Source organism: Microcebus murinus, chromosome 11, assembly GCF_040939455.1.
Source record: "Microcebus murinus isolate Inina chromosome 11, M.murinus_Inina_mat1.0, whole genome shotgun sequence".
NCBI lineage: Eukaryota > Metazoa > Chordata > Mammalia > Primates > Cheirogaleidae > Microcebus > Microcebus murinus.
The window spans coordinates 51929724-51943779 of NC_134114.1; the positions used below are offsets into that span (position 1 = coordinate 51929724).

General features: G+C 40.8%; 1 protein-coding gene and 1 pseudogene across 1 annotated transcript; one reads left to right on the forward strand and one right to left on the reverse strand.

Annotated features, from left to right (window-relative positions):
* Positions 1-972: 972 nt before the first annotated feature.
* LOC142873708 (uncharacterized protein C9orf85-like) lies at positions 973-6915 on the reverse strand. Its single transcript, XM_076007905.1, has 3 exons — positions 6904-6915; positions 6645-6791; positions 973-1068 (listed from the first exon to the last, which is right to left on the reverse strand). The coding sequence occupies exons 1-3, from the start codon at positions 6913-6915 to the stop codon at positions 973-975; spliced, it is 255 nt and encodes an 84-aa protein (XP_075864020.1).
* A 1238-nt stretch (positions 6916-8153) lies between these two features.
* LOC105881994 (proteasome subunit beta type-1 pseudogene) lies at positions 8154-11094 on the forward strand (annotated as a pseudogene).
* The last annotated feature ends 2962 nt before the right edge of the window (positions 11095-14056 follow it).

Sequence of the window (14056 nt, forward strand, 5' to 3'; positions counted from 1 at the left end):
GGGCTCATGCAATCCTTTTGCCTCAGCCTTCCGAATAGCTGGGACGACAGGCATGCACCACCATGCCTGGCGAATTTTTTCTATATATTTTAGTTGGCCAATTAATTTCTATTTTTAGTAGAGACAGGATCTCGATCTTGCTCAGGCTGGTCTCGAACTCCTGACCTTGGACGATCCACCTGCCTCGGCCTCCCAGTGTGCTAGGATTTACAGGTGTGAGTCATCACACCCAGCCTGAGATAGGGCTTATATTGTGCAAACGCTTAGAAATCCTGCTAGGGCTTATTTTATGGGTACGTCTTATTTTCGGGGAAACACGGTATTTGGATAGTATTTTGTAGAAACATAAGGCATATATATACAATGAGTATATTTCTGCCCCTTCAGCTCACTTAACATGGCATTTTTACATGAAAATATCCTTGGGAACATTTTTTAGAGCAGTTTTTAAATTTCATTTGCCATTCTCCCCTTGGGATGCAGAGAACCTTAAAGATGTTTCTATAAATCCAAGTACAGGTTGTATAAGCTAAACAGGGCATCTCAAACATTAATGAACATATGTGTCACCTAAGAATCTTGTTATTTAATAAAATACCCGGATTCATTAAATCCAGATTGGGACTAAGAGTGCATTTCTTTACAGGCTCTCAGGTCCTGCCTTGCTTGCTTGTTTACAGGCCTCACTTTGATTTAGCAAGGACCTAGAAAGTTCTTGGGAAACTGAAGTTCCCTTGTAACAACATGAGTAAATAGTTAACATGAAAACTTCACAAGAGGGCAGGGGCTTTTTATTTTTGCTGAAGTGTCTGCAGTAGCCTGAACAATTCCTAAAACAAAATAGATGCTCAATAAATATTTGTTGAATTAAAGAGGACAGTATCTTAACTGCTTTAAGTATATTAGTTCCTTTACTTTTCTTTCTTTTTTTTTTTTTTTTCTTTTTCAGACAGTCTCGCTTTGTTGCCCAGGCTAGAGTGAGTGCCATGGCGTCAGCCTAGCCCACAGCAACCTCAAACTCCTGGGCTCAAGCAATCCTCCTGCCTCAGCCTCCCGAGTAGCTGGGACTACAGGCATGCACCACCATGCCTGGCCAATTTTTTCTATATTTATTAGTTGGCCAATTAATTTCTTTCTATTTATAGTAGAGACGGGGGTCTCACTCTTGCTCAGGCTGGTTTCGAACTCCTAACCTCGAGCAATCCGCCCACCTCGGCCTCCCAGAGAGCTAAGATTACAGGTGTGAGCCACCGCGCCCGGCCCCTTTACTTTTCTTGATAGCCACGGCAGTAAGCTTTATTTTTCCTGGTTCACAGAGAAGCAAATGAGGCGTATGTGTTGGAACCAGGATTTGAACCCAAATATTATTAACTTGTTGGTCTAGCTCCAGAGTCCATGTGTAACAAAAATACTGTACTGCCAGTCATTTTTAGGTAACCTGTCATCAACAAAAAGGTCAAGTGTCAGACTGATAACACTATTGTCCAAAGGCCTGATGTAATCTATCTGTTTATGGTCACTTGTTCCTGTCAGATTGTGGAGTTTGTTATGCCACAACATAGAGTCCCAGTGATGACAGTCAACACTGCAGACTGTCAGCATGGAGAACATTTCCCTCTTTCTGGTTTGGCTCACAGATTGGGGGTGGGAAAGTAACAGAGACTTCCAGTTAAGACCCGCTAGGGTTCATCAAGGAACAAAATACTACAATCCTCATCCCATTACCTAATTTAGTTAAGCCTCACAGTTTCATCAGCAAAAGGAATGAATCCCAAATTAAAGAGGAGTGATAAAGACTGGCTCTGCAAGTGTTCCTTGGCAACCAGCCAGGTGGGAGTTATTTAACATCTATCTTTTAGATCTCTTGCTGCTGAGCCATCTTTTCTGGCTTACTGTTTGGAATTGCCATCCCAGTTATATCATCATATTGTCAAAAAGAAAAGTTTATATTACATTAGTTTTCTAATCTTCTAAAGCCACTATTTGATCTCATTTGCAAATCTGGTTTAAAAAAGATTGCTATTTGAAATTCTGTCTACCAAAAGTCCGTACATAATTTAAAATGGTGGCCAGTTGCTCTGTGGCTCATGCCCATGAGAACCTCCTAGCACTCTGGGAGGCTGAGGCAAGAGGATCGCTCAAGGTCAGGAGTTCAAAACCAGCCTGAGAAAGAGTGAGACCTTGTCTCTACTAAAAATAGTAAGAAATTAATTGGCCAACTAATATATAGAAAAAATTAGCCGGGCATGGTGGCGCATGCCTGTAGTCCCAGCTACTCAGGAGGCTGAGGCAGGAGAATCGCTTGAGCCCAGGAGTTTGAGGTTGCTGTGAGTTAGGCTGACGCCACAGCACACTAGCCTGGGCAACAGAGTGAGACTCTGTCTCAAAAAAAAAAAAAATGATGGTGAGGTATATTGTATTAATAAAGTTCATTTACGGCTCTTGTAATCCATTTCCTGTCTACAATAAATTCTATCTTTTATGTTTTGTGGTTGAAAGTTCCTGTAGCTTTATATTTAACATTGAATTAATGACAAGTAAAAATATTTTTATTGAATAGTTTAGCAAGACCCATGGATATATCAGAAAGCTACTGTCTTCTTAGGAAATATAAGAGATACCTCGTATATGTAAATTCAAATTTACCCGAGACCTTTTCCCAACGTTTTAGATGTCTTTGTTTCCTGTGATCCCAAGATCTCCTGAATATGTGTTTTCCAATCTCCTCTCCTTACATCTCCCAGCTCCCCTCCAACCCTAGCCTTCTCTGTTTCTCACTCCGCCCCTCTTGCTTTCTCTCTCGCCCCCTACACACCTCCTGCCACATTGATTTCTCTGTTACTCAAACACAAAGTGAGGAAAGCCTTAAGGCCTTTGTACCAGCCGGGCATGGTGACATACTCCTATAGTCCTAGCTACTTGGGAAGCTGACATGGGAGGATCACATGAGCCCAGGAATTTGAGGCTGCAGTGAGCTAGGATGACACCACTGCACTGGAGCCTCGACAACAGAGCAAGAGAGGCACTGTCTCAAGAAAAAAAAAAAAAAAAAAGCGGTGATGGGAGTGGTCTTTATATCATCTTTTTCCTACACCTGAACTACTCTTCCCTTTTTATTCACATGGCTGGCTCCTTGTGATCATGTTTTAGGTTGAATATCACCCTCTACAGAGGCCTTTCCTCAGCACCCACTCTAACCTACAAATAGTTTTCTGTCATAGCTTCCTGTTTTATAGTATTTTTCTGTGTAACTTCTTTAGTCATCATGTTTGAGTCTCCTTCAATCTGTGATCATTTTTGTCTTATTTTTCATGATCTTGACAGTTGAATATTAGGTATTTTGTAGAATACTTCTCAATGTGGGATTGTCTGATATTTTCTCATTATTAAACTGGAGTTATGGGGTTTTGGAAAGAATATAGGCTAAATGTATTGTATGATAATCAGGGAGTATATGATATCGACATGAATTGTCACTGGTGATAACTGATCATTTTGTTAACGTAATGTTTGCCAGCTTTCTCTGTACTAAGTTATTACTTTTCCCTTTCCATAATGCATTCTTCAGAAGCGAGTCATCAAGTCCAGCCCCCACTCAAGAGCAGCAGAATTAAACCCCACCTCCTGGAAAGGGAAGTGTCTATATGTATTATTTGGAATTCCTCTAAAGAAGATGGCCCCTTCTCCCTTATTATCTAATCATTTATATCAGTATGGACTTAGTGATATGTGTTGTATTCTTGGGTTATAATCTTATATATATATATTTTCTCACATTGTTCTGGCTTGGACCATTAGGACCACTTTCAGGGTAGTTCCTGTGTACTTTTTACATGGCTCCATTTTTTTATTTTATTGATTCATTGAGTGAGTGAGTGAGTCTGTCTCACTCTGTTGCCCAGGCTAGAGTGCAGCAACCTCAAACTCCTGGGCTCAAGCAATCCTCTTGCCTCAGCCTCCCAATTAGCTGGGACTGTAGGCATACATCACCACACCTGGCAAATTTTTTCTATTTTTAGTAGAGATGGAGTCCCAGTCTTGCTCAGGCTGGTCTTGAACTCCTGACCTTGAGTGATCCTCTCACCTCAGCCTCTCAGAGTGCTAGGATTACAGGTGTGAGCCACCCAGCCTGGCCACTGGAGCTTCTTATATGCTTGCTAGTCCCAGGTATATTTATTCCAGATCAGAAACTTGGAAGATAACTCCAGGTGGGCTCATGGACCTGTTAACCCTGATATATATTTTCTTTTTCTTTCCACCTTTCCTTATCTTTTGTGTGTCACTTAAAGCACTTAAAATAGCAATTAAAAATCATAATTGAGCCTGATGCAATGGCTCATGCCTGTAAGCCTAGCACTTTGGGAGACTGAGGCAGGACGATTGCTTGAGGCCAGGATTTCAAGACCGGCCCAAGCAAGAGTGAGACCCTATCTCTACAAAAAATAGAAAAATTAGTTGGGCGTGGTGGTGCACCTATAGTCCCAGCTACCCCGAGGCTGAGGCAGCCCAGGAGTTTGAGGTTGCAGTGAGCTATGCTTATGCTTTTGCACTCTAGCAGGGGCTACAAAGCAAGATCCTGTCTCAAAAAAAAAAAAAAAAAAAGCATAATTGTCCAGTTTGATTGCTCATCAGAAAAAAATAAGATAAATTTTTAAACATTTTTAAAAAGCATAATTGTATTTTATGTTTTTTTTTATTTCATTTTTAAAGATGAGGTTTTGCTATGTTGCCCAGGCTGTATTCAAACTCCTGGGTTCAAGGAATTCTCCCATCTCAGTAGTTGGAATTACAGACGCACACCACTGTGCCCTGGATTTGCATTTTTGCTTTTTTGTTTTTTGTTTTTTGTTTTTTTGTTTTTTTTGAGACAGAGTCTCACTCTGTTGCCTGGGCTAAAGTATCATGGCGTCAGCCTAGCTCACAGCAACCTCAAACTCCTGGGCTCAAGCAATCCTCCTGCCTCAGCCTCCGAGTAGCTGGGACTACAGGCATGTGCCACCATGCCCAGCTAATTTTATATATATATATGTTTGTTTTTTTTTTTTAGTTGTCCAGCTAATTTCTTTCTATTTTTTTAGTAGAGACGGGGTCTCGCTCTTGCTCAAACTGTTCTCGAACTCCTGAGCTCAAACAATCCACCTGCCTCGACCTCCCAGAGTGTTAGGATTATAGGCGTGAGCCACCAAGCCACCACTCCACCACTCCACCACCCCTGGCCTGGATTTGCTTTTTAAATTCAATCTAACAATTTTTATCTTTTCTTTTCTCTTTTTTTTCTCCCTCCTTTCCTTTTATGTATTAATTAAACTTTTTTCTTCTTTCTTTAATCCCCTTTTTCTATTAGTTTTCAAGTTATGCCCTTTATTTTTATTCTTTCATAATATCAGCTATTTTATCATGCACACCTAACATGTCACTGAATGGTGTCTAAAATTAATTAGTATCTTTTTTTTTTGTACCAATCCAAGGACCTTAGAATGTTTTAACCCTCATCACCACTCTCTCCAATTTATGTGCCATTTTAAATAGTATTTTAGTTCTCTTTTTTTAAATCTATAAAATTGTGTATCATTTTTATTTTATTAATACATATTTAACCTTTTTAGGTTTATCCATGTATTTACTATCTTTGCTTATTTTTTCTTTCATCTCAAATCTTCCATCTAAAATCATTTTTTTACAGATACCCAGCACCTGGAAAAAGAGAAAGAAAAAATAAATAAATAAAAAATAAAATCATTTTTTATGTGTCCGAAGCACATACTTTAGAATTTTCTTTAGTGAAGATCTATCTGTCGTAAACTATTTTTGCTGGTCAAATTTTCTTTTAATTTTGCTTTCTTTCTTGAAAGATATTTTCACTGGGGCTGGGCGAGGTGGCTCACACCTGTAATCCTAGCACTCTGGGAGGCCAAGGCGGGTGGATTGCTCAAGTTCAGGAGTTTGAAACCACCCTGAGCAAGAGCAAGACCCCGTCTCTACTATAAATAGAAAGAAATTAATTGGCCAACTAATATATAGAGAAAAAATGAGCCGGGCATGGTGGCGCATGCCTGTAGTCCCAGCTACTCGGGAGGCTGAGGCAGCAGGATTGCTTGAGCCCAGGAGTTTGAGGTTGCTGTGAGCTAGGCTGACGCCATGGCACTCACTCTAGCCTGGGCAACAAAGTGAGACTCTGTCTCAAAAAAAAAAAAGATATTTTCACTGGGTAGATAATTCTAGGTTGATATTTATTTTCTCTTAGCACATTGAAATTATTTCATTCTCTTGAGCCATAAACTGTTGCTATTGAGAAGTCAGTCTTCAGTCTAATCACTAATTTTTTCAGTCTAATCACTGCTTTTCTCTTTGTTTTTAAGGTATTTTCGTGTCTTTGGCACAATTTCACCATGATGCATCTTGAGTTTGGAAATATTTTTAATTTATCTTGGGAGACATTGGACTTGCTAGGTCTGAAGATTAATGTCTATTAAGTTTATCCATTCTCTTTAAAATTATTGAATCTTGGCCGGGCGCTGTGGCTCACGCCTGTAATCCTAGCTCTTGGGAGGCCGAGGCGGGTGGATTGCTCAAGGTCAGGAGTTCGAAACCAGCCTGAGCAAGAGCGAGACCCCGTCTCTACTATAAATAGAAAGAAATTAATTGGCCAACTGATATATATATAAAAAAATTAGCCGGGCATGGTGGCATATGCCTGTAGTCCCAGCTACCCGGGAGGCTGAGGCAGAAGGATCACTTGAGCCCAGGAGTTTGAGGTTGCTGTGAGCGAGGCTGACGCCACGGCACTCACTCTAGCCTGGGCAACAAAGTGAGACTCTGTCTGAAAAAAAAAATAAATAAATAAAAAAAAAAATATTGAATCTTTTCTATTTCTGGAATAACTAAATGTTTGTTAGACCTTACTCCATCATCCATGTTTTTTGATATCTTTTAAATATTTCTATGTATTTCTTACCATCTTTAGATATCTATCTCCCAATTCACTAATTCTGTCTTTAGTTCTGTTTAATCTTCCATTTAATTTTTACATTGAATTTTAAGTTTTAATTGTTATATTAAACTAAAAGTTTTTTTTATTTTTTTGAGACAGAGTCTCACTCTGTTGCCCAGGCTAGATTGAGTGCCGTGGCGTCATCCTAGCTCACAGCAACCTCAAACTCCTGGGCTCAAACAAACCTTCTGCCTCAGCCTCCCGAGTAGCTGGGACTACAGGAATGTGCCAACATGCCTGGCTAATTTTTTCTATATATATTTAGTTGGCCAATTAATTTGTTTCTTTCTTTTTTTTTTTTTTTAATAGAGATGGGATCTTGCTCTTGCTCAGGCTGGTCTTGAACTCCTGACTTTGAGTGATGCTCCTACCTCAGCCTCCCAGAGTGCTAGGATTACAGGCGTGAGCCACCATGCCTGGCCTAAACTAAAAGTTTTTAGCTGATGCTTTTTCAAATCTGGTCATTTTGTATAAATCTCTCATTCCTTCCTTATTATTTTTCATCTCTTTTTCTCTATAAACATATTTAACCCAGTTTATATTCTTGGATAATTTCAATATCTTAATTTTTTGTGTGTCTGATTCTGATATCTCTTTTACTTATGGTGCCCAGTTTCCTTGTGTTTTGTGATTTTTTAACTTTAATGATCTCATGTTTCTTAGAACTTTACTTATGGAAATTCTTGGAGCATGAGTTGAAATTATTGTTGTCCAAAGAGAATTTGTGTTTGCCTCTGCTACTTTGCATACAGGTAACCCAGGGCTACTTTGATATACATTTTCTGCTTAAGGATTTTTTTTTTTTTTTTGAGACAGAGTCTTGCTTTGTTGTCCAGGCTAGAGTGAGTGCTGTGGCATCTGCCTAGCTCACAGCAACCTCAAACTCCTGGGCTCAAGCAATCCTGCTGCCTCAGTCTCCCAAGTAGCTGGGACTACAGGCATGCACCAAAATGCCCAGCTAATTTTTTCCTCTATATATTAGTTGGCCAATTAATTTCTTTGTATTTATAATAGAGACAGGGTCTCGCTCTTGCTCAGGCTGGTTTCGAACTCCTGACCTCGAGCAATCCACCCGCCTCGGCCTCCCAGAGTGCTAGGATTACAGGCGTGAGCCACTGTGCCCGGCCTTGAGGATTTTTTTTTAAATAGCATGAATTCAGGCTACAATTTCATATAAGTGCTAGTTTGTGATTATGAATTTTGAGCAGAGATTTTCCCCTTCCATCCATTATAAAGAGCAATGTTGCCATACTGTTCCTTCTGTGTGTAGGTTTATTTCATGCTCACCTTTACCTTGATAATATTGCCTTTAAGGACCCAACTTATGATAAAGGTGGTGTTTTAAATCAATAACAAAATAATGGAAATTTTAATTAACAATTGTGTGATAACTAGAAAAAAGTTAGACCTATAACATGCCTTAATCTAAAATATATTCTGAATAGATTAAAGATTTAAAAGTAAAAGTTGAAATCAGGGGAAGATTATAATTACACTCTCTGTATTCTTCCTCTCCTAGAGCAGCTCAACAATTTGATGAAAGTTGTGGGGAAAATGTGATGACTGCCAGAGCCCTCAGGGGAAGTCCTGATGCAGGGGGTGCCCCAAGGAATGAAGGAATGTCCCCTGAATTGCCACATGGGTTCTTGGCTTATGAGGGAAAGAATTTGAGAGTGAGCCAACTAGTGACAGAAAGTTTATTGAGACAGACAGACAATAGATCCTACTCCACAGTGTGGGGGGTCCTCTCCCAAGCAGGAAGGGGATAGCTTAGGAGTAATGGTAAAGTTTTAAAATGTTCTAAAACACCGTTGGGAAACAGCTGTATGTGACCAGTATTGTCTTGTGGTCAGGTCATAAAGGTTAATCATAAACTACTGTCACAGAAAGGTAAGTGTAAACAGTTTGTAAGGCATCCGGCTTAGTAATTCATCCATCCTCAGGTGGTCCTGGGCCAGCGCCTTGCTGGCCAATTCCTTGTTCAGGGTGGTTAGGGTCTGGTATCAGTCGAAATGGCTGTATTCAGGCCCTCTTGACCTTCCTTTTCTGCCTTATGCCTACATTAGTCCCACCTCTGAGACTGAAGCTTTGGATTTTATGGAGACAAGCCGGTAATATCCAGGAATGTATCTATGGCTGCATAACAAACCAATCCAAAACCTAGTGGCTTAAAACAACAGTGCTTTATTTTGTTCATGAATCGCTGATTTGGGCAGGGATTAAAAGGGAAGCACATCTCTGCTCTACATTTCATTAGCTGGCGTGGCTTGCGTCCACTTTCAAGATGTCTGGAGCTCGCCGTGAGGCAGCGGGAGCCTCAGCCACAGCTGCGCGGTGCTGTCCTCTGCAGGTCCCGGCAGAGCCCAGTGGACGCGGTGGATGGAGCCCCACAGCGCTGCGGGCTGTTTGCAGCTGCGCTTTGCGTCCTGCGCTTTCAATGGAGGCACTGTATTGGCAATTGCTGAAGATTTTTCAATTGTTGCTTCTGACACTCGATTGAGTGAAGGGTTTTCAATTCATACCCGAGACAGCCCCAAATGTTACAAATTAACAGACAAAACAGCATCATTGGATGCAGTGGTTTTCATGGAGACTGTCTTAACCTGACAAAGATTATGGAAGCAAGACTAAAAATGTATAAACATTCCAATAATAAGGCCATGACTACGGGGGCAATTGCTCCAGTGCTGTCTATGATCCTGTATTCAAGGCGCTTCTTTCCATACTTTGTTTACAACATCAGGGGTGGACTTGATGAAGAAGGAAAGGGAGCTGTGTACAGCTTTGACCCACTGGGGTCCTACCAGAGAGGCTCCTTCAAGGCCGGAGGCTCAGCGAGTGCCATGCTGCAGCCTCTGCTCGATAACCAGGTTGGTTTTAAGAACATGCAGAATGTGGAGCATGTCCCACCGTCCTTGGATAGAGCCATGCGGCTGGTGACAGGCGTCTTCATTTCTGAGGCCAAGAGGGATGTGTACACCGGGGACGCGCTCAGGACCTGCACTGTGACCAGAAACACCACCCGGGAGGAGACGGTTCCCCTGAGGAAGGACTGAGTCGTTGCCCTTTCCTGCAGAACTGGCTGCCGTACCTTGGAACTGTCGACAAATTTGTTTATTAAAAAGACCTGAAGTGGAAAAAAATAAAAAAAGATGTCTTATTCATGTGACTGGCACTTGGGGCTGAGTGAAGTCTGGGAGCTCAGCAGGGGATGTGGGCCTTTGGCCTCAGTTCCTGGCTATATGGACTTCTCCATGGGCTGTAGGCTTCTTCACAGCATGGTGGTTGGGTTTCAAGATCATGTCCTAAGAGGACAAAAGTCATATAGTATTATTTCTACTGTAGTCACAATTATGCACAACATCGAGAGGAGAAAACATGGACCCCCAGCTCTAAATGGGAATATAGTATCAAAGTCACATTGTAAGAAGAGCATGTGGGATAGGATCTAGTGTTTTGCTCATTTTTGGAAAATATATTCTGTCACAAGGAGATAGACTTGCTGTAAATCCTCCTCTTTAATGTGACCAGGGACATAGTCTACCCACCAATGCCCCTACACACCCGGGCAATTACAGCTACCTGATTGTTTCACGGTGCTTTGGGAGTTTCTCGTTAGAGGGAAAGCCACTACATACCTACCCACATACCTACCTGGAAGCCACCACCATTGTGATGTGACTCACCACAACTGTCACAAAGCTTCTTGGGTTTCAGTCGTACCTCAACCATTTATTGGCTCAGTGATCTTTTTGTGTCTCAGTGTATCTGTATACCAAAGATATCTACTTTAGAAGATTGTCCTGAATATTAAATGAGTTAACTCATGTAAAGATTTAGAACAATGCCTGCCACAAAGTTAGCCTACAGTGGATTCTACCCCAGGGACAGACTCACTCCACTCTGTGACCACCTGCCTATGTTTCCAGAGTAAAGTAAAAGTTATTCTGGCCAGAAAGGGCTTTCCAAGTTTTGGGGTCCAAGTAGCATTAACGAAAGAGTCACTTAGATAAAATAACAACACAAAATACAAAAGAAAGAAAGAAGGAAGGCAGGAAGGAAAAGAAAGAGAGAAAAGAAAAGAGAAAGGAAAGAAAGAAAAGGAAAAGGGAAAAGTCATATGGAGGAGATCTGGGGCTGACCATTTTCAGCTACTTTCTGAATAAGTCTGAGAAGTTCTCTCATTTGACCTGTGAGAATGCAAAATGCTCACTTGGGTCCTTTTGCTGCTGGGCTGCTTCTCTCTGGCCAGTGTGCATGGCCTCCATGAACAGAGCAGTGTATACTCCACAATTGGAGCCCAGGTGGAGAGCCAGGCAGCATCCATCAGACTGATAGGGAAAAGCCCCCACCCTGGGGCCCCACGGCTGAACTCACTGCAGATTGGACATATGTAAAGCTTGTTGCTGATTGGATGCTTTTGAATCCCACCGCTAATTGGATAACTCCTTATGCTCATAGTTGATTGGTTGTGTGTAACCCCAAGAAATGTATAAAACTGGAGAAAAACAGGAAGCAGGGCTCAGAATTTGGTGGCATGCCCCCTCTGAGCCCACTGGCAAAATAAAGGCTGATTCTCCGACTCTCTATATGCCGCTTGGTTCTTTCCCCAGTCAGTCACTGTAACACTCACTGTAACAAGACTACCCAAGTTTCCTCAGAGCCTCTCAGCAGCCAGTAGCTAACCAAACCATCACTCAGGATAATGAGCTTACAGGAAAATCACTGGTCACAGGAGGAGAATCAGACTCTGAGATATAAGAGGAAGTGACTTCTAATGAAAACAACTTAAGGCATGAAATAGGAGAAAGACTTCCGCTTTGCCTCTCCTTCAAATTCCATTGAAATTGCAAAGAAATAGAAAAATAAATTCAAGTAGAAGAGGAAAATCAGTAAAGGTGCTTCCAGCAAAGAAACAACATAGTAAGGATTTTTTGAAAAGAATGAAAAACATGGAAATTGATTGACAGAAAAATCTAGCAGGGCAGAAGAACCTAAAACTATTAAAGGGAACAGGGCAGTCAGTTAACTAAAGAGATAAATAACTGAGCCATTCTTCTAAGTCCCCATCGATTCTTGGAGTTGCTCCTGGAGTAGCTGGCTCCACTGTTTGGGCTCAGATGAGAGTTCTGTGTGTAGTTTTCTGAAATAGTTATCACAGCAGCCCCAGAGCAGTGGTGTGCTGAATGAATTCAGGCTCTTGGGAGTCTATTGCATACATCTCTTCCTAGCTCCCCATTCAGTGATTCTACGTTGCTAGTTTGAAATTTGCTAGGATAGGAGGCTTTACGTTGCACTGCAATCAGGAAATACTACAAATTAAGACTTCCCCCTTCCACCACAGAGCTGATTGTTAAACATTTACCAGCATTACCAGTACTCCGGAGAAAGCTAAGGTTAGAGAAAAAGGACAATGCCCTGGAGGGTCAGGGAAAGCACACTACAAAGAGCAGTTACCTACAGAGTCTGCCTATCCCTACCCAATCCCATGAGCTAGATTCCTGTAACGAAAACTTGCATTCACTGCCAGGTAAACAGGAGTTCTTGTTTGAAGTAAGGAAATGCATTCCAGCTATGAAATTCTGTTCCTACAATAAGAACGGAAAACCAAGAATCAACAAACTTTTAGGGAAAGCAAGAGCATAAAAAAAGAGCAGTAAATTTAACCAACCAGACTACTATAAAAAAAAATAGTTAATAGACACAGGTGAAGACTTTAAGTTAAACATAGTATCTTCAGAGTTACATGAAAGCTTATCCCATTGTTTAAAAAGATGGCTGCTATGAAACAACCAGAATTCATAGAAATTTAAAAATATGATTGTTAAATCTAATAGTTGGGCTGAATATAAAATTAATGAGTTGGAAAAATGAGCTGAGAGATTCAAGATGGTATTGAAAAAAAGGAAGGAAGGAAAGAGAAAAGGAAAGAAAAAAAGAGATAAAGGAAAGCAATGTTAAGAGACATGGAGGATGGATATAACGAAAATTGTACAGGCATAAGGCAGTGAGAATAAAAGCAAGGAAATTATCAAAGAAATAAGAAAAGAACATTTTCCAGAACTTAAAAGGACTTGGATTGAAAGAGTCTACTAAATGCCAGGCAGAATTAATGCAAAATAATCTTTTGACAGCATCCATGTATTAACATGACAAAGAATTAAGGTCTTTTCTGCCTTTCCTTTTAGAAACCACCCAAAAGCAACAAGAAGAATGAGAAATAGTGATGCCAACCTCCGTATCTGATGAAACTAACAGAAATATGAAACTAAAATAGGAAGAACTGCCAAAAGCAGTGGAGATCAGAGATAGACGGAGGCCAGAACTGCAGATCTGGGAAAAGCCAGCAGAACCTATAACTCCAAAGTAAAGTGCATAACTTAAGATGACAAATAATGCCTTTTTTTTGCAACAGTGGAATGAGATTCTGGGAGCAGGAACTTTTCTGTACACAGTTTACTGACGAAAAGCTGGGGAAGTGGATTTGAGCAAGAAATATCATAGACTAATCAAATTTTTCAGGAAGTTGCCTGCTATTGAGGAAGGAAAGAGAAGGAGAGAGGCCACATTGTGACATCCCTTTGGTGCTGACCTCAAGGAGGCTGCAGAGAAGCAAAACTTACAGGAACTAATTCATGTACATAGCCCTGTGTTAGGAGGACAATTTCTACTGGCCATGAATAGAATTCTGGCCTCCCCTCTCACATAAAACTCCAATAAATAGATAAGAACTCTATTTAAAGTGGAACTAAAAAATAATAATAATAATAATAATAAATAAAGCTAGCATAGGAACTATAAAAAAAAATGTGAGGAAAAAATTCTGGCAAAACAAATGACGGATGAAGCACTCTCACCATGTAACAGACAAAAACTGAGATCAAACAAATTGTGATGAACTATATTTTTTAGACTTACTTCTATATAATTCAATTTCAATCTGGGCTTGGTTGCTCATACCCATAATCCCAGCACTTTGAGAAGCTGAGGTGGGAGAATCACTTGAGGCCAGGAGTTCAAGACCAGCCTGGGCAACATATCAAGACCTTGTCTTTATAAAACAAA

Coding starts and splice junctions, on each gene's coding strand:
- LOC142873708 (XM_076007905.1), bottom strand. Junction 1,069..6,644: donor TATATATATATCAGTTGGCC/AATTAATTTCTT, acceptor TGCATGCCTGTA/GTCCCAGCTACTCGGGAGGC.